This window comes from Dreissena polymorpha, chromosome 13, assembly GCF_020536995.1.
Source record: "Dreissena polymorpha isolate Duluth1 chromosome 13, UMN_Dpol_1.0, whole genome shotgun sequence".
In the NCBI taxonomy this organism is placed as follows: Eukaryota; Metazoa; Mollusca; class Bivalvia; order Myida; family Dreissenidae; genus Dreissena; species Dreissena polymorpha.
This window is the reverse complement of record NC_068367.1, coordinates 17,142,872-17,168,344: the sequence shown is the minus strand read 5'-3', so window position 1 is coordinate 17,168,344 and position 25,473 is coordinate 17,142,872. Positions and strand designations below refer to the sequence as shown.

The 25,473-nt window shown below is 34.7% G+C and overlaps 2 protein-coding genes across 6 annotated transcripts in view; both read left to right on the top strand.

The window, feature by feature from the left end:
• The window catches only part of LOC127855402 (autophagy-related protein 9A-like), a 34,613-nt gene extending 21,975 nt beyond the window's left edge, over nt 1-12,638 (top strand). For both annotated transcript variants that reach the window (XM_052390930.1, XM_052390931.1), the window contains exons 14-21: nt 152-261; nt 870-910; nt 2,762-2,896; nt 3,585-3,764; nt 5,285-5,392; nt 7,204-7,386; nt 8,438-8,519; nt 10,323-12,638. In XM_052390930.1, coding sequence (XP_052246890.1) covers nt 152-261; nt 870-910; nt 2,762-2,896; nt 3,585-3,764; nt 5,285-5,392; nt 7,204-7,386; nt 8,438-8,519; nt 10,323-10,744 — 1,261 coding nt within the window. In that variant the 3' untranslated portion in view covers nt 10,745-12,638. The remainder of the gene's footprint in view (nt 1-151; nt 262-869; nt 911-2,761; nt 2,897-3,584; nt 3,765-5,284; nt 5,393-7,203; nt 7,387-8,437; nt 8,520-10,322) is intronic.
• A 1,322-nt stretch (nt 12,639-13,960) lies between these two features.
• Nucleotides 13,961-21,356, top strand: LOC127855405 (heat shock 70 kDa protein 12A-like). Of its 4 annotated transcripts, none has more exons than XM_052390940.1 (9): nt 13,961-14,372; nt 16,403-16,520; nt 17,110-17,217; nt 17,614-17,709; nt 17,917-18,135; nt 18,951-19,104; nt 19,420-19,953; nt 20,077-20,139; nt 20,321-21,356. In XM_052390940.1, exons 2-9 carry the CDS (start codon nt 16,422-16,424, stop codon nt 20,725-20,727), a joined length of 1,680 nt encoding a protein of 559 aa, XP_052246900.1. In that variant the 5' UTR covers nt 13,961-14,372; nt 16,403-16,421; the 3' UTR covers nt 20,728-21,356. The 4 variants fall into 4 exon arrangements, with proteins under 4 accessions (XP_052246900.1, XP_052246898.1, XP_052246899.1 ...); XM_052390938.1 differs by having other exon boundaries at nt 13,962-14,372; nt 16,358-16,520; XM_052390939.1 differs by lacking the exon at nt 13,961-14,372 and adding an exon at nt 14,663-14,889.
• The last annotated feature ends 4,117 nt before the right edge of the window (nt 21,357-25,473 follow it).

Here is a 25,473-nt window from a genome sequence, read left to right as displayed (position 1 = left end):
GTAATGTTCACAAACCACAATGATATAATTCTTTGATGCAATCAATCCCCGATATTTAATGCACAAAAACTAACCAATAAACACATGCATGTACTTATTAATACCCATACTTATAAGAGCTGTGTACAACTACAAACTGTATTTGTTCCAGGAACATTGCATTCTTCGCTGGGTCAGTTTTGGCTGTGTTGGTCGTGCTCACATTGATTGACGAAGATGTTCTGAATGTGGAACATGTGCTAACCATCATGACATTTGCAGGTATATATATATATATATATATATATATATATATATATATATATATATATATATATATATATATATATATATATATATATATATATATAAATAATGCATGTGTTTAAAGTGTCGTCTCAGATTAGCCTGTGCAGTCCACACAGGCTAATCAAGGACGACACTTTCCGTCTTAAGTGGATTTTTGCTAAGAAGAGACTTCATTTAAACGAAAAATCATATAAAAGCGGAAAGTGTTGTCCCTGATAAGCCTGTGCGGACTGCACAGGCTAATCTGGGACAATATTTTACGCACATTCATTACGTCCAGTTTTCTCAGAACGCGACTTATATAATGGTACCTATAATTTTGACTGAAATCATGTTGAATAACAGTGAAAAATACATACAGGATATTATGGATATTATAAAAAGTCATGATTTAAATAAATAACTATTTACCAATCATTACTTCCCTCCTGGACCCATTGAGACTGAGCTTCTTGTATTAACAAGAAGAATCTGAATTCCTATAAAAAGCAAAATATCATCATTAAAACCGTTTTATTGTAACATAATTGGTTATGTATTGTGAGGATATTCAGCATTGATTTTGTATGCTTGTATTACAGGTGTAATTGTGACTGCGTGCAAAGTGTTCATACCGGATGAGGTAAAGTTGTATATCTATTGACAGTCTGTTACATTGTTCATGATTTTGATTTATCAAGGTGTGATCTTTTTAAGTTTTTTAGTACTTTTTAAGTTTTTTAGTAAAATACAAATAAAATAGCTTTCTCATTAGAACACTGTATTATGTGAATTGGGAATAAGACATCAGACTGGGAATGGACATCATTTTAGTGATTTTCTCAAACAAAACTATTCATTTCATGATCTACATATATTTTTGTAATATATTATCTATAATTTAAGCTTAATAAGAAATTTTCCATGACTTTTTCATTAACAGTGATTGAATTTGTATCATTTAAAGTGTATTTTTAAACCGTGTCCATGCGCGGCATGGACACAGTTTCATTTCATGAGGATTTTTTTTTAATTAATAAAAAATCCAGTTTTGAAGTAAAATCACTTTAAATGATGCTATTATATATGCAAGTATATGTTTTAATTATAATTTGTAAAACTAGATAAATGCAACATATAAAACTGCATATTTTGCACTTTTGATAAAACACAATTTATTCCCAAATTGATGTCTTATTCCCAATTCACATAATACAGTGATTTAGGATTTTTTTATTTTATGCTTTCCGGTGGTTTAAAGAGAAATATAAGTGAATTAAAACTGATAATTCACTGTTTCAAACAGTGAAAACTAACTGTGAACATTATCAATACTTTTACTGTTATACTGTGAAATGGCACTATGTTCATGCCATGACTACATCATTATTTCAGCAAAAAATACAAAGATAATCATTGTAAGAATAAAATAAAGAAATTTTGTTGGATTTGGTTGAATATCAATTTTAATTAACTTGTGATTATAGAAAATATATTTTCTATGATGACTCCTGAATTAAAATCAATATTTCACCAAATCTAACAATATATATTTTTTTTCAAATGTGTGTATGGTATTATTAACCAGGCTTTCCGAAGGAAAAAACTGGTTATTAGATTGGCGAATGCGGGCGGGCTGGCTGGCTGGCTGGCGGGCTGGTGGGCTGGCTGGCGGGCGGAACAAGCTTGTCCGGGCCATAACTATGTCGTTCATTGTCAGATTTTAAAATCATTTGGCACATTTGTTCACCATCATTGGACGGTGTGTCGCGCGAAATAATTACGTCGATGTCTCCAAGGTCAAGGTCACACTTTGAGTTCAAAGGTCAAAAATGGCCATAAATGAGCTTGTCCTGGCCATAACTATGTCATTCATTGTGAGATTTTAAAATCATTTGGCACATTTGTTCACCATCATGGGACGGTGTGTCACACGAAAGAATCATGTCAATATCTCCAATGTCAAGGTCGCCACGACTAAAAATAGATTTTTTTTAAAAACAAACTTACAAAGGGGGTTAATTTTGTTTATTTATTTCAAAAGTTCAGTTTGAGTTTTCTCCCTTTATCAGATTTTTTTTTCACAATGAAAACCTGGTTTTGTGACAATTTTGTCCCTTGTGTAATAAAGCATTAGTAACATTTGAATGTTCAATGTATTTATGTAAAGGTATTATAAAGGAAGTATTGAATTGAATTGTGCCTTAACTGGAACAACGATTTCTTTGTATAATCTAAGTCAATGATGTTTTCATTTATTTTGTCAATGATTTAATATTTATGAACCATTAATTTTATCCATGGAGTTTTGTGAGTTTTTTCTAGCAAAATTAAAGCTATATAAAACAGAAATAACTACATTGTATTGTCTTGAATTGTTAAGGTATTGACTTAGATATAACATATAAAAGCGTAGCTAGGAAAAACATATTTTTCTGCGAATAATCTTATAGGAATTGTATTATTGTTATTTTTATATATGATTTGTATGCAGCATGCAGTTTACTGCCCGGAGGTGCTGATGCGTAATGTGCTGGCTCAGATCCACTACATGCCTGACCATTGGGCGGGGAATGCACACACTACGAGGGTGCGAGCAGAGTTCTCACTGCTTTTCCAGTTTAAGGCTGTAAGTATGGAGTGATTGATGTTTTATAAGGCTGTAAGTATGGAGTGATTGATGTTATATAAGGCTGTAAGTATGGAGTGATTGATGATATAGTGAAGAGTTTATTAACCCTTAACTACTTAGAAATGTATTTTGACGAGTTTGAAGTCTCTTAGAAAGTTACATAAAATTGCTTTCTTACTAGATTCAAGTTTTTAAGGCTTCATTTACAACCCTTAGATACTGATAGGCAGCAAACAGCATAAAACCTGAACAGACTGCGAGTTAGTCGCAGGTTGTTCTTGTTTTATGCTGTTTGCACATGGCCATTTTCACTTTGCTTCTGAGTGGGAAATACAATACATAAACCTTATTAAGCAGAAATAAAATTGATTATTTATAGTAATCAATTATTTGCATAACAATTGTCTACGTGAATAGTAGAATTCTGGTAAGATGCAAATGTCTTCTGAAAATTTAGAAACATTAATTATAGTAGAAAATCTGGGCATCTTAAAAATAGGAGTCACACATTATAACTGCTTTACAAAAGCGTGTATGAAAATTAATTATGTTGAAAAGCTTCAAGTAATTGTAGTAATAAATTCCCTATGTGTGTAACCTGTTGCCAATGAGATTATTGGAATGGAAGAGTGACCTAACCCAAGGTCCATGCATATATCTAAACCAGTGCCCATTTTGTGTGCAGGTATACCTGATTGAGGAGCTACTGAGCCCACTGCTGACACCCCTCCTGTTGATCTTCAAATTCCGAGGCAAGGCTGCCAGCATAGTGGAGTTCCTGCACAACTTCACCGTGGACGTGATAGGGGTGGGCGATGTATGCTCCTTCGCTCAGATGGACATAAGAAAACATGGACACCCACAGGTACAGCAGATTTGTAATTTCTTTCAGCTTTTTTCATTTAACAATCAAAGAAAATTCCCCCTTCTTTTGCCATTTCTTCGCCTCATACTGATTGACTTTAAAATTACTAGGCTCAAATTTTAATTTGCATCAAGTGACTTTAGTCTTCCTACCACAAAGGTCAAGGTGGTTTCTAGAGATCGAAGGTCAACCATGGGCATAAAACAACTAGTTTGGACACGAATTTTGTCATTTATTATGCTTTTGTTTTCACCACAAATGACCTCAACTAAAACAGTGTATTTATAGTGTATTACCCTTCTTCGTACCTGTAATGTCAAGGTCACACATAGAGGTCAAATGTCACATTGGCCATATAACAGCGTGTTATTGACATGTGTGAAGTTTTGAAACACAAGAAAAATGGGGAGGCTTTTGTGTCTCACAGACATGTGTCTTGTTCCAAAATCACCACCCTGGGTAAATATTTAATGTATCTTTGAGGAGAAGTAGAAGGGTATTATTAACAAGTGAAACAATCAAGAATGCTCAGAAAGCTGATATACATGTAGCTATTTTTATTCTATGTTTTTTAGACCTTTTATAGTTAACTCTTGAACACCCTTTGCTCACCAAAATAAATAAGTGGATTTTTTTTATACCCCCACAAACAAAGTTTAGGGGGCTATATAGGAGTGAGCTTATCTGTCTGTCGGTTGGTCGGTCCGTATTAAGTGCCGCTCTCTTATTCAAGTTGTTTTCATCCAATCTTCACCAACCTTGGTCAGATGTTGTATATAGATGATGTCTAGGTTAAATTCAAATATGGGTCATGCAAGGTTAAAAACTAGGTCACGGGGTCTATTAGTGCGTTTTAAACATGAGCATGGTGTCCACTCTCTAATTCAAGTAGTTTTCATCCCAGCTTCACCAAACTTGGTAAGAAGTTGTATCTAGATGATGTCTTGTTTCATTTATTGTTAAACGCTTTAATAAGAGGGACAAAGTCAAAGTCTGTTTACTTGAACAAACTTTTTTTCCTATACAATGCTGCAGTCACTATTTTACATGGAGCAACAGGGATTATTTTACATGCTGTTTTCTTTAATAGTCTTGATAAATTTAATATTTTAAAGTACTCACTGGACTATGCGTGTACAATAGTTATATAATAAAGACAAAAGACATAAGTGACAAAAAGTATAAATAAAAACTATGATCACAGAGTATTGAAACAACTACATATGGTAATTTAGAAATTTATGAAACTATTCTTGATCTTTGCAGTGTAGTCAGATTTTTCAACAATTTTGATTCAGCATGTCTGTAAACTGATTAAAACACCAAATCAGAGATCGCATGCATTTTATTCCATATTTGAATATGCCATCTATTATCGTTTTTTTTCCTTACAATTTAGTTTCATGATTCCTTCTTTAAAATAAAACACGTCTGTACCAGTATGTTTGTCTGCACTGTCACATTGTTATTATAGAAATTGAGAACATTGCACACCTTGACTTGTGTTCTGATATGTTCAGTGGAGAAGTGAGACTGGTGCCATGTCACAGCCCCAGAGGGATATGGAGACAAGTGTGGCAGACCAGGGGGAGGACGGAAAGACGGAGATGTCACTCATGCACTTCCATGTATGTACAGGGGGGGGGGGGGGGGGGGGGGGGGTTCTTGGGAAAATAGACATTCATGAAATATATTGGATAATAATGCTCATCCTTGTACATGGAAACTCATTCACTTCCACATAAATACCCAGGCACTCTGGCTTGTGCAGGAAATGCCCTTTAAAAAGGTTGTGGATGAAAGTGCATATCTATATATATGTATTATAAGACATGGGTGTGTTTGATAACAGACATTTGGGAAAAAGGTCATGGATAAAATATCAGGTTGTCTTGTATGTTTACTTCTTACCAAACTGTTTCTGGCTCCCCTTTTATGTCTGCAATTCTTGCACTTGCAGGTAAATTAGTGAATAAAGTTTATTTCTATATTTCTGTTTCTAACCTTTTAAGTAAATTGTTAACTCAAATTTTCAAAGAGTATATATACAATATTTCCTATTATTTTACCACTGCTATTGCAAAAATAATTTTGTAATGATTGATAGAATTTAACATGTGTGAGGGTTTAGCTTAAAACTGTCATATCTGCTTTTTACGACCCCAATATGTTGAAAAGTTAGGAGGCATGTAGCATATAGCCATTTGCCTGTTTGACTGTCTCTCTGTATGTCCATACAAGTATAACCTAAAATGACATGTTTTGTTTAACATTAACCCATTTATGCCTAGCGTCCTGAAAAAAGGACATTGCAAACAGCGTAGACCCAGATGAGACGCCGCATAATGCGGCGTCTCATCTGGGTCTGCGCTGTTTGCTTAAAAGGAATTTCTTTATGAAATATTCTAAATATAGAAATAAATATACTTGACATCCCAAATTTTTGAAATAAATTGATCCAATTTAGAAGAATGGGAGAGTCAACTAGGCATAAATGGGTTAATCTTCCTACAAAGCATGGAGACTTGCATTATTGATTTCATCATCCACATCACCTGAACTCATGTTGACCTTTACATGGACATACTTTTGGACCTACACTAATTCAGGGTCCAAATTGTTTGTTTACACAAAAAATGCAATACTTACATATATATCAAAACCACTTGCTACAAAGCTCTGATTCTTGCATGGATGTTTGAACAATATTAACACATCTACATCACCTTACCTCATTTTGACCTTTACATTGATTTAATTTTGGTCTAAAACTGATGCCAAAGGTCCTAATTTGGGTTAATCCATGTTTTGTCTAACATCAATATTTCTTCATACAATGCTGTGAAGCTTTGAATATCAATGCCACAAGCTGCAAATCTTTAATTCTTGTATCTTTGAAAACTCTTAACATGCCCACATCACCTAAGGTCAATTGGTTTTGTCATTGACATATTTTTGGACTTACCCTTATATGTTGTTGACCCTTAATGATGTGTTTTGTTTACCATGAATGTTTCTATTATTTGCTATGATAAGCGTTTATTTCGTAGAAATATTTGCTTTATATGTAAATTTTATTCGCTACAATATTTTTTAACAGGAGCTGAAATCTTGTGATTCCTCCAAGAAATTTCATAGCAAGTTCAGTCGAGATATATAGTGAATATTAAATGAAATAAAGGCTTATAACTTTCTTACTGATATGTCTCAAAAGTAAGCGGCTCTTTAAATATATAAATAAAAATAATAAAAGGTATAAAACGACTAAAAATACCTGTCTCAGCATGGACCTTGCCATTTGGACTATCACGTGATTACTCCCGTTAGCAAATAACCTTCAAACTTGTAAGGCAGGAATTCTGATTTCTTATTTGTCTGTATTTCCGGACAAAATGTGTCATATCCTGCCAGCTTACCATTATTTCCTGCCCTTTTTCAGCTTACCAACCCAGAGTGGAAGCCCCCAGAGAACTGCAGCCTGTTCCTGACCCAGATCCGGGAGCAGGTGCAGAGGGAGGTGGTGGCCCTCAGCTCCCTGCAGCCTGTCAACCCACACATGTCAGGCATGGAGGGGACCTACCAGAGCTTGCTGCCCAGTGGGGCCACAGGGCTGGGGCTAGGGGTGAGTGACGGGGAAGGGTAGACATGGTCTTAGGACGGTTTCTAACTATCCGCCCTTATAGGTTTTAATAAGACTAAATATTGGCGGCATACCCATCTCAGTATATAACTTACATGAAGGAGAACATTTAAATATGTTTGTATTGCTTTGTTCATGTCAAGAATCTATTTTATCATTCCCAAAGGCAATAACTTGTAGCATTAAAGGAAAATAGCGTACGTAAATGACTTTTGTGATGTTAATGTTTACTTCTAGATTTCATCTATGTCAAGTGTTTCAATTGAAAAAAGTTCATCTTGGATCAAATGATTTTCTTGGTCAGGTCAAATAACCAGCTCTTTTAAATAACGATTTTTTGCAATTATTAACTAAATGAGATTTTGAATTGAAACTTTATGTATAAATATTCGTAAAGAGAAGTGCCATACACAAAAACCATAAGCAAACCATTTCTTTAAAAGGAGTTAGTGCCCTTGTTTTTTTTAAATGACTATGTTGCAGATGTTGATAAAAGATTAAAAACATGGAACTCCATGGGAGTATAGATATCCAAGAGGAGAATGCAATGCAGAAGAACCATAACCCTACACTTCCATAACTAAGAGTTTTTGCCTTTTGTTGATTTTGCTTGATTTAACATTTGAGGTCTATATAGCAGATGCTATACAAGATTTCAACATTAAACTTAATGGGTGTATTGCCATGCATACAAATACATGAAGTAATCCTACACTTTGTAATTTTACAGTTATTGCCCTTTTAATGAACAAAATTTATTCGGCAGGTGATATCAATTCAACAAATTTGCCTATTTTTCTCAGAATATTTCTATGCCATTAAATGCCTCCAATCAAGTTATAAATAAATGTGAATATATGAGTCGTGTTCTGAGAATACTGGGCATTATGCACGTGCATAAAGTGTCGTCCCAGATTAGATAAATACATAACTACATACTCAAAAATCTGGGACGAGTTTTTACGCACATGCATTGTTCCTAGTTTTCTCAGAACACGACTCATATTGACCGACTTGTTTCTGTGTTTTCCAGTATGCCAGCCTAGTGTCCAGTGTGGCAGGGCACAGTGCCATACTTTCACCATCTGTCCATATGTCCAACCCCTTCCAGTCAGGTATGTGGACAACATGTTGTCCCTCTCAGTCAAATCTAATCGTATGGTTTTTATTAGCTCGGCTGTTTTTGGAGAAAACCTGAGGTATTGTCATAGCCAGCTCGTCATGGCGTGCGCCGTCCGCCAGGTTGTGCTAAAACCTTAACATTGGCTCTAAAATCAAAGTGCTTCCACCTACAACTTTGAAACTTCATATGTAGATGCACCTTGAAGAGTGCCACACCTATTTTTAGGTCACTAGGTCAAAGGTCAAGGTCACTGTGACCTCTAAAAAAAATATTCTGTCAATAATACTGGTGGGTGGGTAGGTGGGTGGGTGGGTGGATTTCATTTATTCAAAACTGCATATGCAGCCGAGTGTTGTCACCCGTTATTTGGTGTCAATGTCATTAACAAAGGTTTGTGCATTTGGTGAATAGGATGCTTATGTTATGCTCTTTGGCGGAAAATTACCTTACTTATCCTGCATTCCTGGTACTTTTTAGCTCACCTGAACTTCATGTGCTCATGTTGAGCTTTTGTGATAGTCCTTTGTGGGGTGTGCATGTCTTGAGGCCTCAATAATGATTTATTGTCATATGTCCTGGAAACCTGGTCAGAACATTTGTTTCAATGATATCTCAGCTGAGTTTGGAGATAGTTCCGGTTCGTTGAAGAACATGGCTTCTAAGGATCAGGACAGTTTTCCTTATATTGTTTAATTGAAACCTTCTTTACATTCTAGAAGTCACATTTATGGTCCTATCGTCATGAAACTTAATCAGAACATTTTTTCATAAGTAATTATATCTCAACTAAGTTTGACAATGGTTCCAGTTCGTTGAAAAGCATGGCCCCAAGGGAGCGGGCACTTTTCATTATATGGCTTTATTTTATGCTTTCTGGTGGTTTATAGAGAAAAATCAGTGACTTAAAACTGATAATTCACTGTTTCAAACAGTGAATATTAACAGTGAAAATCATAGATAATTGTCACTGTTTTCCTGTGAAATGATGTCATTTTTCTGACGAAATGACGTCATTATTCCAGCAAAATTCTCAGGTTGAACTCTTTTATAATGTAAATGTAAACAGTGAAAAATGCATAAAAGAAAAAGAAAAATTGTTGGATTTGATGGAATATTGATTTTAATTTACTCTTGACCATAAAAAAGATATATATATGATCACTTGTTGTCCACTACTGGTGAAACCGGAGGGGACTTATGGTTTGCGCTCTGTGCGTCAGGCAGTCAGTAAGTCAGTCAGTCTGTCTGTCCGTCCGCCTTTCTGGATCCTGTGATAACTTTAAAAGTTCTTCATATTTTTTTATGAAACTTGAAACATGGATAGATGGCAATATGGAGATTATGCACATCATTTAATTTTGTTCCTACGTCAAGAATTCTGGTTGCTATGGCAACAAATATATAATTAAAAAGAAATAATCTGACAATGTTGGAGTTTCACCGGTAGGGGACCATATTGCTTGGCAATCTCTTGTGAATTAAAATTGATATTCCACCAAATCCAACAAATATCCTCTATTTATTAAAACCTTGCTAACACTCTATCTAGAAGTTCTATTCATATTGTTTAGAATTGTTTAGTTCCTTAGGGTCTCAGATGAGCGCTTTAGAGTCCAAGGCCCTTTTGTTGATAGTACATGTATGTAAATATTTTTTTATTTGCATTCAGAACTGTACAGGCATGCTAGAGTAGTAAACAATGCTGTTGATACATAATATATGTAATATATCATGTATTTATATCACGTATTCATGATTTGTGCATACTAGAACTCTGCAATGTTCCTGTCTGCAGGTATCACTCCTAGGTTTCGCGGGGCAGTCTCCCAGACAGAGGGCCCCTTGTCCAGCTCGGGTGGGCCCCTAACCAGCTTCTACAGCCCACACGGCTCCCTGCAGCAGTCTGCAGCAGACCCCTCCCTGATCCATCCTCCTACCTCCCTCCTGCTGCCCCCCACCTCAGTATCCCAGAGACATTATGACGAGGGACAAATAGAACTTATGTCCGCGGAGATGAGCGTCAGTGCTCTCTTCATGCACGATATACGGACTCGGAGGGCAAGGGGTTTCCCCTACGAGAATCTGGACGATATAAGGGCGCGGTCGCTATGGCAACGCCATGAAACTTCCATGGCAACGCCATCGTCAGGTGGGACTACTCCGCTTCCCCATATTGAGGAGAAGCCTATGGAAGAAGAGGGAAAAGAGGATAGCTAGATTATAATTTCATTTATTTTCTTTTGAATTTTCATGACTTAATGCGGATGTTTGCAAAAATAAATATTGTTCATTCAAATTAACTTAATTTTTAAATTATAATTGATTTCATGATAGTATGATTATTTGTAACTGTTAACTGTTTGTAAGTTAACTATATGTACTTTGAATGTGAATTCAACAAAATTCAGTGTTAGGTATATAATATTTATTTTAGTGATAAAGATTCATATGCATGTGATTTAAAGCCTGTAAAATACTAGTGAGTGTATAAATGTTTTTTATAGGGATAGTCTGTCAAACAAGTGGTTCCTGAATGATTGAATACAATCTGAATTAAAGCGTGCTGTTAGGTCTATTGTAGGCATACAGATTATAGAGAAAATAATTTGTTGATTTGGTTCATGCAGGTACATAACATTGAAGCTTCTGTAACAATTTTTCAACATGCATCTTATTTGAGTTATTTCAAGTAATGTGGTTTTGATTGTGTTTGTATTTTGTAAGTTTGCTTTCATTGCCAACAAAACACAGAGTTGACCACAATTTTTTTGAAACATGTGAGTTGTCTAATGATTCTGATCATCATCATACTGTAGCCTGGTCCCATGTGTGCATACCCGGGAATGACAGGCCAGAGCTCTGCTTACTAAACTGACCTGGCCCTCTTGTTTTGAATACCCTAGATTTAAACCTGACATAAAAGTATTCATCAAGCTGTATTAAACTTGTAACTAGTTCATCTACGGGTATGTGCGGTTTCCTTCAAGCTAACTTTCTATGTGAGATTGCCAATTTTGTGAGGGCAAGTATGTTTTCCCTTTACAGTATTCTAGGGAACATATTTGAAATGCTGCGTTTGTTTGTTTGTTTTTCATAATTTGCTTAACAAACATAAAAAGCAAAACTTTTATAAATGATGACTCAAAGTGATAATTAAGACATGTTCATATTTTGCGTAAACTTGTGTCATTAACTATTTTGTAAATACTTGTGTTTGATATCTTTGATTATGACAATTGCAATGACCATTATCAGCATTGCAAATACTTGTTAAATACATGTTAGTGTATGTAAAATGGGCATAAATGAGATCAGTTACAATATATATCACTAGTCACATACATTTTCATATTACATGTGTATATTAAACTGCCAGTTTGACATACTGTCAATGGTGTATTACTGAAATATGAGCTTCATATTTTCATTACTGAGCATTCTGTTACTCATGTTCTCATCATTGGTGTTTAGTTTGAATACGTGTGTTGTAGTTTAATTAGGTGTAGCTGGGCATTTTAGAGGAGTCCTTGTAGTATTATGGCATTATACGTTTTGTGGTTTGCTTAGTTTCAAAATTGTTTTATATAAAGCTTTGTTCTTAAAACGATAATCTTGATCGGATTCCGGTGAATAATCAGTACTTTGTGTCTATATAAACAAGAATATGGACCGCTTTCAGAGTGGGCATTAACCCAGGGATCATATCCAATCTACCAGTGTAGGATTGACATATTTGACATATTTTAAACGTATGGTTAAGAAAAAATCTTAGAAGAAAATATATATAAAGTTCTCTCTTAATTGGCCCTTGCAGTAGATTTCAATGATAAATGACCACACGCCTAATAGCCATATTTTATATGTTTTATGCATGTGTATTTTCAAAATTGTTGTGCTCCTTGTTGTTATTAAAACGTCTTTCATGATATTATATGTTGTTTTTCTGCTTTTAAAATGGCATAAATATGTAAATGTGTACATTGAATAATAACAACCTAACAGGCTGTACTGTACAGTGTAGTGTTTATGGCAGTTTTGCAACCTTTGATTTCTCCGTTTTATGTTTAGCCTATTATAATAACCATTATAACAATAAACCATGAAAATGGTATTATGTTCATTTTTAATCCTCAACAGATTTTACTGAATGCGAGCTCAGTAAGATTCTTGCTCGACACACGCAGATAGTAACTAGTTTCATTGTTTTAATGTCAAATTCAAGCAACAACTCGAGCAAGTAGTTCTATAACTTAAGAATAGCTCGCACAACTTGTATTGAACAAGTTGAATTAATGTGTCAACAAGTTAGCATGTTAGAATCTAAATGTTCGCTAAAAATATATTTTTCTGTATTATATACACGATATTTCGTTCTGAAGACCGTAACATTAAATGTTGAATTTCTATTCAACCAAACTCAAAATAATTGTTTTAGAGTTAAATAAGAGCTTTCCCAGATACGTTATTAATAACCACACTGGGTCCAAGGGCAATTTAATGCGGATGTAAAACTGCCTTGATGACGGCACGAACGGATTTTGATTTATGGCTGTTCGCATTGCGCAGTGGTTGGTACACTCGCTTTTCATCTTGGGCGACACGGGTTCAGTTCCCGTCGCCGGCAGCATGTGAGTTTGGTTCGTAGTCACCATACCGGACAGCTGGGGTTTTCTCCGGGTAATCCGGCTTTCCCCCACAACACAATAACACATAAAAATTGAAAAAAAATACAATAACAACGAAACGACAGGAAACTGCAACTAGAAGCAAAAAATTGTCATAACTTTCGTGAGTCTAGTAAGTTTATAAGTAAGAGTACTGTTGCGTGCTGTGGCACACTTCGGGTCCACACATAATGTAACCTCGGAAAGGACCTACTAAACTTCGAAATACATACGCCTTGGTGATGACGTATTTGAAGTTTCGTTGCAATGGCTTGGGAAATGTTGAATGAGTGCGCTCCACAAATTTATGATATTTTGGGCGGACTGAAAGAAACAGTCAATATACCTCCTATCTGAAGGGAGGGGCATAAAATGCTTTTGTACGGGTATTTGTCAAAGGTCTAGTTTAAGGAATGGTACAATAGGGTGATAATAAACATGACTATAATGCACGAGATGTTTAGTTGGGGCGGAGAGGGGGGGGGGGGGGGTCAAGTAAAGAGTGATTAAACTAGGCCTTTACATGATATACTTTGTATACCTTGTAACGAAATGCATAATGCATAGGTTTATAGTCAGATTATGGTACTAGACTCATCTTCAATCGACTTTGACATTTACCCCCGATCACTGGGATATACGTCATCGGTTTACCACGTGTATTTTTCCTTTATACAAGTTTGCAAACGATCAAAAAATTATATCACCCATACTTATCATAACATTTTGTGTTGTCTACTTAAACTTTATCTACTGTCTTATTGGATCTTAGGTCATTTAAGGTGAATACCTGGTGTAGACAACTTCGTCGAAAAATGCTCCAGTGAACGTTCCGCTGTGTATAGTGGTTAATACCATGCGGTTTTGTATAGTCGAAATATTGTTCAGCATCATCGCGTTATCGGAACCGCGGGGCGTTACTTTGTATGATAACATCAACTCTTCTGGACGGCTCGTCATGCCCTTAATGAATATCTTTTCCATCACCAAACGAGTCACGTGTTGTTTTCCTTTCCCAGTTGATCCATGGAATGAAAATGTCAACGCTTAACGATGGGGCCCATGTATTGGATCCAACCAAAAATTGAAAAGGGCTTCAAAAACCAAGCTCCGATTTGGACGTACCTATGGACGGACGTAGCGACGGACAAGAGAAATGTTTAATGCCTCCGACTGAGAAGGTACATACATTCAAATTTATATATATAAATCTGACGTTTACAGCATTTTTTGATGGCCCACTCAATGTGTACAGTATTTACATATATATCAAAATATATTTAAAGAAAACATTGAACATTTTCACAAAACCACTTATGTACCTGACATTTATAGACAAGGAAATACGCGTTCATATGTTCAATTTGGAATTTTTCTGTACATGATATGTCATCAATTATATCAGATTAGCGTCTGCATTTTCCATTTTGTCTTTACATTTGGTTCTTTTAAAGTTTTGGAAATCCAAGTTTCGATTTCGAATGGTTGTGAATTTGTTTTGTTTAACATGTAGCTTGTCTTCCATTATAAATCACAACTTTAAACTTTAAAGTTATGGATTTTTCTAAACGCTAATCCAACAATGTATTATCAGAACTTGAAGATTTATTCAATGATAATATGATGATTTCGCCAACTACTTTGGATCGATTGTGTGGATTTTATGTAAACCAACTGGCATTAATCGCTTACGGTTAGGTAAATATAAAGATAATACAATGAAGCTTACTTGACATGAACATTTATATATATAGTTTTTATAGTTTTTATCGCATACTTTCTTTGATACACGTATAACAAATATATAAATATATTTTGAATGCATACTTTCTAATGTTAATATACTTACTTTTCTTATCCATAGGTTCTTTTGACGGTAATCTAAGAAAAAGCTTCATATACCAAATTTATCATTCTTTTGTAGAGAACCAATCGTACTTTAATTATCATGTTAATTTAAATACCAAACTGTACTTTGCGAGCCGTTTAAATGTTGCAGTTACTTTGAGAATAATATCAAGGAGTTAAAGATGCGTACAGAAGGTTCCATTTTAATGATTTAATATATATGAATAATAAAGTATGCCATTTCTGACAGTTTTAATATTGTCATACTAAATTAATATTGAATGAACAAAACATATGCTATACAAAACACAATATTTTTTAAGTAAATATGCTACAATTAAACAACAGAATGTATTTGTGACTTTATTCGTAAAATTTGTAGGCGTCACATCTGTTATAGGATTGTCTATATTGTTATAACATAAACTGTAATATAAAGGCAAGCACGGAGGAACTACAAATAATCAATCGCAGATTAAGTTCCACCGTGTCACTGTCTCAAACTTTGTCTATATGGATACATGTGGTTGTTTGTTATTTTAGGCTGTTTGAGTATGAACTCTTAAAGCCCGTCTAATGTTAACATATTTCTTAAGAAGCACATGTAAACAAATATTTCAGCATTATTAAAATGTATCAACTATTGAAATGTCGCTAAGAATATTTTTATTTTATATGCGGTGAACTTTGAATGTGCGTTTTAAATTGGACCTTTCAAACCCGTACTGCATAGTTTTCCATATCTCAAATACAAATGTTTAACTAAAACAGGCGATAAGCAATATGAAGACAGTCATAAATATTCACGGATAACATAACATTTTATACCTAAGTTGGTGTCATTGATATGAAGAAGATAACAGGACGCGCCAAACAAGAGGTTCTCTACACGTTAGAAAAAATCTTTGAACAAATCGGGTTTTGCTGTCACAGTACAAAACAATGGGGTTTAATGTGATTTTAAGACCTGCAACCGATCTTTATTTGTATGATTAGTGTACTTAAACAAAGGCATATATACATAGGAAGTTTTTATTTGTGACGTTCTGATTTTATTCGTATTTTTTATTATAAGAATATGCAATGAAGGACGCCAAGTCTATGTACTAATGTCCAGTCGTTCGTATTGAGTTATTTTTCCTTCTATATTAAACGGTAAATGTATAGAAGTTAAGACGGCGATTATGTTCTGATAAAGAAACAACGTACTGACAGGCAAAATCATTCGCATAAAATAAACTATGTGCTAAAAAACAAACATTATGCGAACATACCTCTTTAAAACACCTCTTTAAAATAAATGTTCTGCTACTTACAGCGTTTCAGACAAAAAGTACCAGTCAATATTTCACTTGCATATCAGACGACAGTTGTCATAGAAGATGCCTGGCAGACAAGTGGTTGCTGCCATCGACTTTGGGACAACGTACTCGGGCTATGCTTACGCCTATTATTCCGAGTTTCGGAGTGACCCCCTTAAGGTAAATAACAAATTTCATTTAAAATAGGTGATAAGTGATATCAGTTCTTATATCACGATAACACTGTTATTTATGTTTAAGCATGGCATTTAAACTTTGAATACTTACATGGTACTGGAAAATGCAATGTCTATACTATTATTGAATGAGTTGATTATTGAACATATGTCAAAAAAGGGAATTTGTTTTTTTAGAATTGTTTCCATGTGTATCATTTATTAAAGAAATACAGGATAAACTATCTTGATAAAAATGGACTGTTTGGATGAAAAAAACCTGAGCTATTAAACTTGACCATGTGATGGTATTTTCTATTATTTTAAGGGCAAACATTTGGCCACACGTTAAACGAAATGTTTAACTTTTTTGACCGAAACAATAAAAACTTAGATTTGAAGCTCATGTCATCCATAATTCAATCGATGCTAAAATAGTATTAATTCTTGTTGTATTTCATTGAAAACTATTTCGTCGATAATAAATGCATTTAGTTATGTTTTTGTCGTTGAAAGCACAGAAGTAGATTTTTGTTCTTTAATGCTTTATCTAATTAAGTAACGAAATTGTAACATTTGAAATTATTAATTAGATTTATGCCTACACGAGATGGTCGAACGAAGCTAATTTGCAAACCATTAAAACACCCACGACCATTTTGTTCAACAAAGATAGGAACTTCGACTCATTTGGTTATGAAGTAAGTTTTCGCCTGGTATTTTTATATATAAAGACTAATTGTGAAAGTATGTAACATATACCCTCGGAACTGATTATACAATCATTCATATAAATTAATCTCATGAAAATAAAACAAAATGATTTTAATTGACTGTTTGTTACTGCCTTATTCTATCACTGGTGAACTAAATAAAACATTTTCCACGGGGTTTATATTACACATGTTTTATATAAAATTCCTGTGTGATGATGGGACAAAATACTGGCAGATTTTGTTCTCTGGTAATATCACTTAAACTTTATTTGAAGATTGCCTTACTAATTAACGAATGATATTATAGCAAAAAGTGACTTTTGACTGAAATACGTTGTTGTGTATGATGATTTGTTGTAATTATATAATGTTTCCTATTAGGCGGAGATGAAATACGAAAAATTGTCAGCGGAAGACACTCACACAGGCTGGAGATATTTCAGAAGGTTTAAGATGAAACTTTACGAAAATGAAAAGGTCTTTCTTTGTTGTTAGTGAAACCATTCCATAATATTTGCCGGAAAAAAGTAATTTGTATTTTATGTTTGATAAAGAAAATTACAAGTAATGTCCAGGTACTTATAACAATAAAACGTAATCATATATTTAATTTATATCTTTTGCATAGTGACATATCTAGATGCGTACATTACCGAGTCAATAAACGTATTTCGTATCTTTTAGAGATTGAGAAAAAACTTAAAATTGTATGATGACCAAGGAAACCACATGCCAGCAGTAGAAGTGTTTGGAGCAGCAATACGATATTTAAAGGACCACGCTCTGATGCAAATAAGACACAGAGCAAGTGACTTTCATGACACGGACATCGATTGGGTACTTACAGTGCCAGCCATATGGGAAGATGGTGCAAAACAATTCATGACATTGGCTGCAAACACGGTATAAGCGATGCGATTTTGTCTAAAAATAATCGCTTAAAATTCAACTGCTTTCTCTTGAACTAAACCTGTGCATACTTAAGCTTTAAAAATCAAAATACGAATGTATACACAAGCTGTTTGTATTATGCAAATGGGAAATACGCGGGGAACTTTCAATACTATTGTACATAATGTAATTTACCATTTTGTTCATAATGTGTTTATTACTAACACAGAAATCATGACCATGCGTTTATTATTAATAATACGCCCTTTATCTTTCAACCTATAGACCCATAACTACTAGTTGGTTAATATTGAATTTAATTAAGTTTATTGAGCAAGGCTAAGAAAACGCTTATTTGCGAGTGCTTTTCTTGCCGAGCAAATTAATTTATCTTTATTCGACACAAAATTGGTATTCTAATTCATTTTCTAAAGGGTTTGTATGCACGTGAACCCTATTGAAACTTTGAACTTAACATTCTGACCAAGTTTCACAACGATTGAATCATACATGTGGTTACTAGAGTTGTTTCAAGTTATTTTTCTCTAAATATCGCACGTATTCAAGATTCAAACTGGGCCTAGATAAATATGGTATCTTCCTCCATCAACCCTGACCACAAAAACTCACAAACAAGCTTTGTAAATAGGTCCTTATTTAGAAAATAAACACAAATTGTGACTGCATATGACATAAAAAAACGATAAGCATCAAACATACATCATCAGCGTGAAGCAAATTATATCATAAACTTCGCGAGACAGCTTTGATCCGGCCATATATAATCATAATGCGATAAACTATAATGCACAATCTAATTTTGACAGGCTGGAATCCCGACAGACCAACTCATGTTGGCGTATGAACCTGAGGCGGCAGCAATTTATTGCCAGCACCTAACGCTGCCATCTTCAATGCATAATGGAACTGACTACGTTGAGACCAATCCGATGTCGAAATTTCTTATCGTGGACCTAGGAGGTGGGTGGATGTTTGCTTGTTGTATTAACTCTTACGTTGTTCCATTAAAACAAATTGTGGTATTTATTTCATTTAAGAGGCTTTTGTGATCGAAAGTTGAATATACCGTTATTTGCATTAAAGTAGGAACAGTAAACATCACGCGATTTCCATTTTAAAAAGATTGAAATTCAATAGATTGATCAACACGTTTTTAATTCAGTAGTTTTTATACATGTCTTAACTATATTTCTAAACAATTTTCAAAAATAATGTTATGCAATAATAAATGTATTTCAAATGTTTCTTTTCGATGCTCTATTTTCATTTTTCAAGGAGGTACGGTGGACATTGCAGCCTACGAAATGCAAGACAAAGGGTTTATTAGTTCTCTGAGTTCTCCATCTGGGGGACCATGGGGTGGTACAGTTGTGGACCAAGAGTTTCGGTCGTTTCTCGAAAGTCTTTTTGGAAAAATAGTGCTAGACGATATGTGTACACTTCATAGTCTAGAGATGGATCATGCAATCGAAGCAACAAAACGCGCCATGGCGAAATCCAAAGAGGATGTGATGTTTAAGCCTCCGCCGGTGTTTGATGGCATAAACAGCATGGCAGATGTACGAACGATTCGAGATCGAATAGTAATAGGGAACAACGTTTTTACGAAGATGTTCACAACGCCGATAGAGAAAATAACTGACCACGTCACAACTTTACTGAAAGATCCCATTCTGCAGGGTGTTAAGACAATACTACTTGTTGGTGGTTTTGCAGAGTCGGATATAATACAAAATGCGATGAAAGATAAGTTTTCACATCGATATAACGTGATCATACCAGAAGAAGCTGGGCTAGCTATTTTGAAAGGTAATTGAAATACTCTACATTTGTGATCACCGGCTTATTTTATTTCATTAACAAGATAATAATCGAAATCTATACATATTCAAGAGTTTTGACGGTGTGAATAACTTGCTTACTTCTTGATAGGTGCAGTTATATACGGACAAAACCCATGTGTAGTGGTTACAAGACGGCTTGCATTTTCTTACGGTGAGCACAAAATATAAGTTTTAACCAAAAATACATTTAATTAAATAAGATTTTTATTGTTGTTATTTATTTTAATTATTTCAGATTTGTTATTAAAACTTATAGAAGCTTTTTTTAAAAATGCTTTGCAACTTTATAAAGTTGTCGGTTTGTGATAAGTTTTTATTATAATTATTTTTAGGAATAAGCATCGATGTACCGTTTGACGATACAACACATCCAGTGGAGCGTCGTTTCATCCGCAACGGTAAAGAGATGTGTGAAAATGTGTTCGATGTGTTCGTGAAGAAGGGCGATGTAGTGACCCCAGGCGTAATAACAGTCCAGCGGGAACTGAAGGTCCCACACATTGGTGCTACGGACATTCGGGTGGATGTGTACAAGTCTGGAGAGGATTGCATACCAACATTTATCACCCAATGCAAAAAGGTTGGCGAATTGTTCTTTGCGTTACAAGCACCGAGTACAACCGAGCAAGTATTGATCAAAGTCCAGATGTCTTTTGGTGGGACTAGGGTACTTGTGGGAGCCCAAGAAGTCAACCAACCGTGGAATTGCGTCACAGCTGAGTTCGATTGGCTCATGTAGCTGTCAGCTGGACAAAAATATATAAAAACTTGTCTTTGAATGTCCATATACATTTTTGTGTGCATGCGTCTGTGTGTGTTTTTGGGAGTATAAATTTGTACGTACGCTTTTGTGAAGCATACACTTAACAATTGTGAAAATAATTCGTTTAAAACAACCAAAATAGTAATCTGCGATGTAATTAAAACATATTTAATAAACTTATATACCAAAAATATTGACACATTGTGTAATTTTGCAGATAAAAAGCTGACTATTTACATGCTACCACTAAATCTAATATGTTTGCGTTTAATGAAATTGTTCACATATTAATTCGTTCGTCGTCCTTCGTGGGTCTCCTACTTTTAGCTCTCATAAATAACACGCATCAGTCTTTCTTAAAAGTGGTTTTATAATCTATAATTCCATTTTGTATATTTTGTGTATTTTGTTTTACTCACATTATTAAGGGTTTATTAACATTCACTGATACTTACATTAATTATTTATTGTTTGCTTGTGTAAAAGGACATGTTAAAAAGGACATGTCCCAATGATCAATTTTTTCATTTTGTAATTATGGTGTAAACCGACTTATATATTGTGAGTATATGTTTTCTTGCAAACAATAAAGTTTTCAGAAAAAGTACGCATTTAGCTTTAAATAGACAGTTAGATGTCTTTTTAAAATAAACTCAATTAATATGATTTTACTATTTAACATAGTTTAATGCAATCTTTTATAGTTTTAGATTTAAGCATGTAGATCTTGAATTATGGCAATACTCTAATTAGGTAGACACTTGAGCAAATCCGATCGCGCCATAGAGGAGGCACACTACCATGTACACGTTTTAGGTCCACATTGTTTCCAGCGGTATTCTTATGAGAATTTTCACAGACAAAATTTATTTAACTACGATCATTTTAACATTATGGAAAGTTTGAGAAATATGCACAAACCAGTTAAAGGGCAATGGAAAACATGTATTTTTGGGATTATACATTCTTATTTTGAAAAAAGCAAACAATAATTCTGCCAAACCTCGTCGCAGCCTAATTCCTTTCTTAACGAGCGTGCAACTATTAAAGTCATTCAACTATGAAAGTTTTAGCGAGATCCAGTCGGTAGTGAAATAGGTGTTAAAACACAAGCTTTATAGGACTTTACATTCTTATATTCTTATAAAACTGAACAGGGGCTATATTTCTTCCAAATTTCTCTGAAATTGATTTCTTTACTTTATTTAAACATTTAAAACTAATGATAAACGCTGCATTTGAAGCGACGAAAAGTGAATACGATATATTAGATGTTAAAATGGTGTTTACGATACCTGCAGTATTGAACAACGATGCGACAAGACAATTCATGCATGATATAGCTAAACGGGCCGGACTAAACACGGCGGAAGTTCAACTTCTGTTTACAAACGAAGTATCATCTACTTTGTTCAGAGTGAATTTCGACCGTATAGTTGAACTTGAAGATGATGAAAACGACACAGAAAAATTACTTGTCAAGTAATAGGTTGCCACTATCGCTGGTGGGTTAGGTGCAATATGTGTGAACGAAATACTCAAGGAGAACAAAGTAGGGGAAATGCACATGGCTTCTGGGGGAACCTTCGGTGGGTCATCTGTAGATAAAGCTTATATTCTGTTCTGGGAAAGTTTAGTAGGTCGATCAATATGGCAAAAATGTAAAAAAAACTCAGTAATTATAAATATTTAAGTGTGGTGTCTGATTTTCAGTCTAGAAAAGGAGATCTCACCATGAACCATATCGAAATAATTCAATTTACAATCGAACCATCTTTATGAAAAATTTCTTTGAATTACAGGTAAGCATTTGGAAAATTTAATACAAAATAAACTCGATATCAAAAAAGTTGACATTTGTGTACTAAGCCAGAATCGGTGGAATAATTTTAATGCAATCGATATAGTGGCTAATTTCTCGGCAGAACGAAATAAAATAAGAGGTTAACGACCATGAACTTGTCCAACGCTTGTTCTTACTGCTAGATATTCGAGGTCACCATACCTAAGGAGCAAGATTGACAACGAGTTCCCATACATTTCTACAATATCATTGGAATATATAGGGTACTGATATTTTACTGGAACTCAGTTAGTGATAAGTTTTTCTTGAAAATTGTTGTGCAATATTTTCATTTGAAATGGCGTTTCTCTGAAATCGTGTTCATATTAAAGCTCTTCTTCAGGAAATAATGCGATACTCGTTGGGTATTGCCACGTATGACCAAAACCTTTAATATATTGACATTGCCTTCAAACAGAATAAATGGAAAGCAGCAGTCTTTCGACGTTCAACGCTTTGATTTAAATTGCCTTTGTCCACGTACAGTTGATTTTCCATATTGTACACATTAATTTATTTTTAACTTACCTTAAACCCACATCAACATAAATTTGCAATACAATCGACAGCATGACTGTTATTAAAAACACATACCAGTTCATATTTACTGTTTAGCATTGACCTCCTCAAATAATTTACATACACAACATATAGCACAAAGTTGTTAAATAGATGTGGTTCTTCTCATGTAATATAGTTCAGGCATTTCAAACCTATTGAGATTTTATCCTCATTTGAGCTCAGTTGAACGGCCTAACTGCCATGCGAGGTATTATCACGATGGCGCACTTACCAGGCTACATCACACAACGTTGAACTCGGTACAAGTACAGATTTGACGTCACATTTCCATTCACAAGAGGTGATAGATTGGTTACATCCCCTTATATATCGCATACACTCTATATAGGGATCGGTACAAGCTAATTTTACCGGTACAAAATTGGACCAGTTATTTTTAGAAACATACCGCGATATTATTGGAGGTTCACGGGAAGTAATCCGTGTACCATTTCCGGTTTATTTTCCCGAACTTTTTGACAACTGACAGGTAAGAATAAAAGCTCGTTCCAGTCAAATAAGATTCATTAAACATATGCAACTTGAATACTACATGATGATACATAATATCATCTCGTTACTTAAAAGTGGAAATTCTTGATTTGTGAGGATGTGAATCTTTGTATTTGATCTAGTTATCAACGGAATTATAGAGAGATAAAAAAATAATCTGGGAAACGCCGCGCGCGAACCATAACATTGTAACTCACGTCACGAACATTGCTTCCGATTGGTCTTCGCGTTATCCAATTAAAATCGCCAAAACATTTGCCTGTACCTGTTGTATATTATAGTCAACGGTTATATTCCAGTTAAAAGTGGTGATCACCACGGAGAACAAAAATTCTCAGCAGGCGGCAAAACTGGTGCAACGGCGTATTTGATAAAGTCATCGAGAGCAATCAAATCGTCGAGGTTGGAAAATATTTACGCGTCCAAGTAACAGCATGGCGTTAGACTCCGCCACAAAGCACGATGGGAGATACACGTCGCTTTGGTGATCGACACGCGACAATCCGAGCTTTTGCTTAGTAGAAGAAGGAAGGCAGACTGTTTAACATTGTTCAAAAATGCATCCAAATGATATTGTTTAATTACGTAGTTTTCTGCGCACACATATGCTTTTCAATTATTTTTGATATACATGTAGCCTGACCGGCATATGTTTTTGCGATCGGCTGTTAACAGAGGGGTAATCACGTGATAGTCAAGATGGCGACGTCCATACCGAGACAGTTATTTTTCGCCAATTTATACCCTTTATTACTTCTGTTTATTTTTTAAATGACGCTCACTTTCCAACCATATCAGTAAAAATGTGATTAGCGTTTATTTCGTATTTAAATTCGCTTTATATTTTGACTTTACTCCCCGCAAATTTTCTTAGTGGAGCCCTAATCAGGTCATCCAGCTAAGAAATTTCGCACCGAGTTAAGTCGAGATATAGAGCGATTATTACTATGAAATAGAAGCCAGTAACTTTCTTCCTAATATGGCTGGAAAGTGAGCGGAATAAAAATATAACACAAGTAATAAAGGGTATAAAAAAACGACGAAAAATACCTGCTTCGGCATGAACGTCGCCATCTTGTTTGTCACGTGATAACCCCCTCTGTGTTAAACGCTCATGTTTATATTATTTTCATGACATTTTATTATTCTAAAGAGGTCGCCCTCTCAGGATCTTTATTATACTGCTAAAAATATATATTCTCTACGCAAAGAATAAATCGAACCTATAAGCTAAATGCACATATTAATGCACCTCAGTATTTATAAAATGCACTTTTTTTACAATCGAGATACATTATAATATGATGCATGTATACAACAGTATGCAAAACACAAGTATTATCTTGAGTTTAAGGTGGAGGAGGTGGGCGCTATCGTCATAAAACCACCCCCGAGGGGTGATCGGATCTCTTTGAATCGAAAAATCGAGCGATCGTCGGACAGACGGGCTTGACAGTGAAACGGAACGGCAGGAACATCGGACGGCAATGCGGAATACTCATATCCTCCTTATCACGAACATCAGGCGCTCAGTAGCATCGTTTAAAATGTAAATATCTATTCAAATAACGCAGTGGTGTCACTAACCAAGTTATTACGAATTTAGAAAGACAAAGAGATAAGAGAAATGTTTCATGGTGAACGGATCACCAGACACTGCGTGGAGAAAAACGTCATACTAGTGATCGTACTTTGATCAACTTAACATACGCAAAAGCATCATGTATGTTACAATGACATTCTGATATCAAAGATTGTTCAGTTTTTTTTATGAAGAATTCTTATTTGTATAAAATACATCAACT

Excerpts from the sequence above, each read along its gene's own strand:
- LOC127855405 (XM_052390940.1), top strand. The coding sequence starts at position 16,422 with ATGCCTGGCAGACAAGTGGTTGCTGCCATCGACTTTGGGACAACGTAC. Across the intron at positions 17,710-17,916 it reads AACTTTACGAAAATGAAAAG|AGATTGAGAAAAAACTTAAA; the intron begins GTCTTTCTTTGT and ends CGTATCTTTTAG. Across the intron at positions 19,954-20,076 it reads TGGGCTAGCTATTTTGAAAG|GTGCAGTTATATACGGACAA; the intron begins GTAATTGAAATA and ends ACTTCTTGATAG.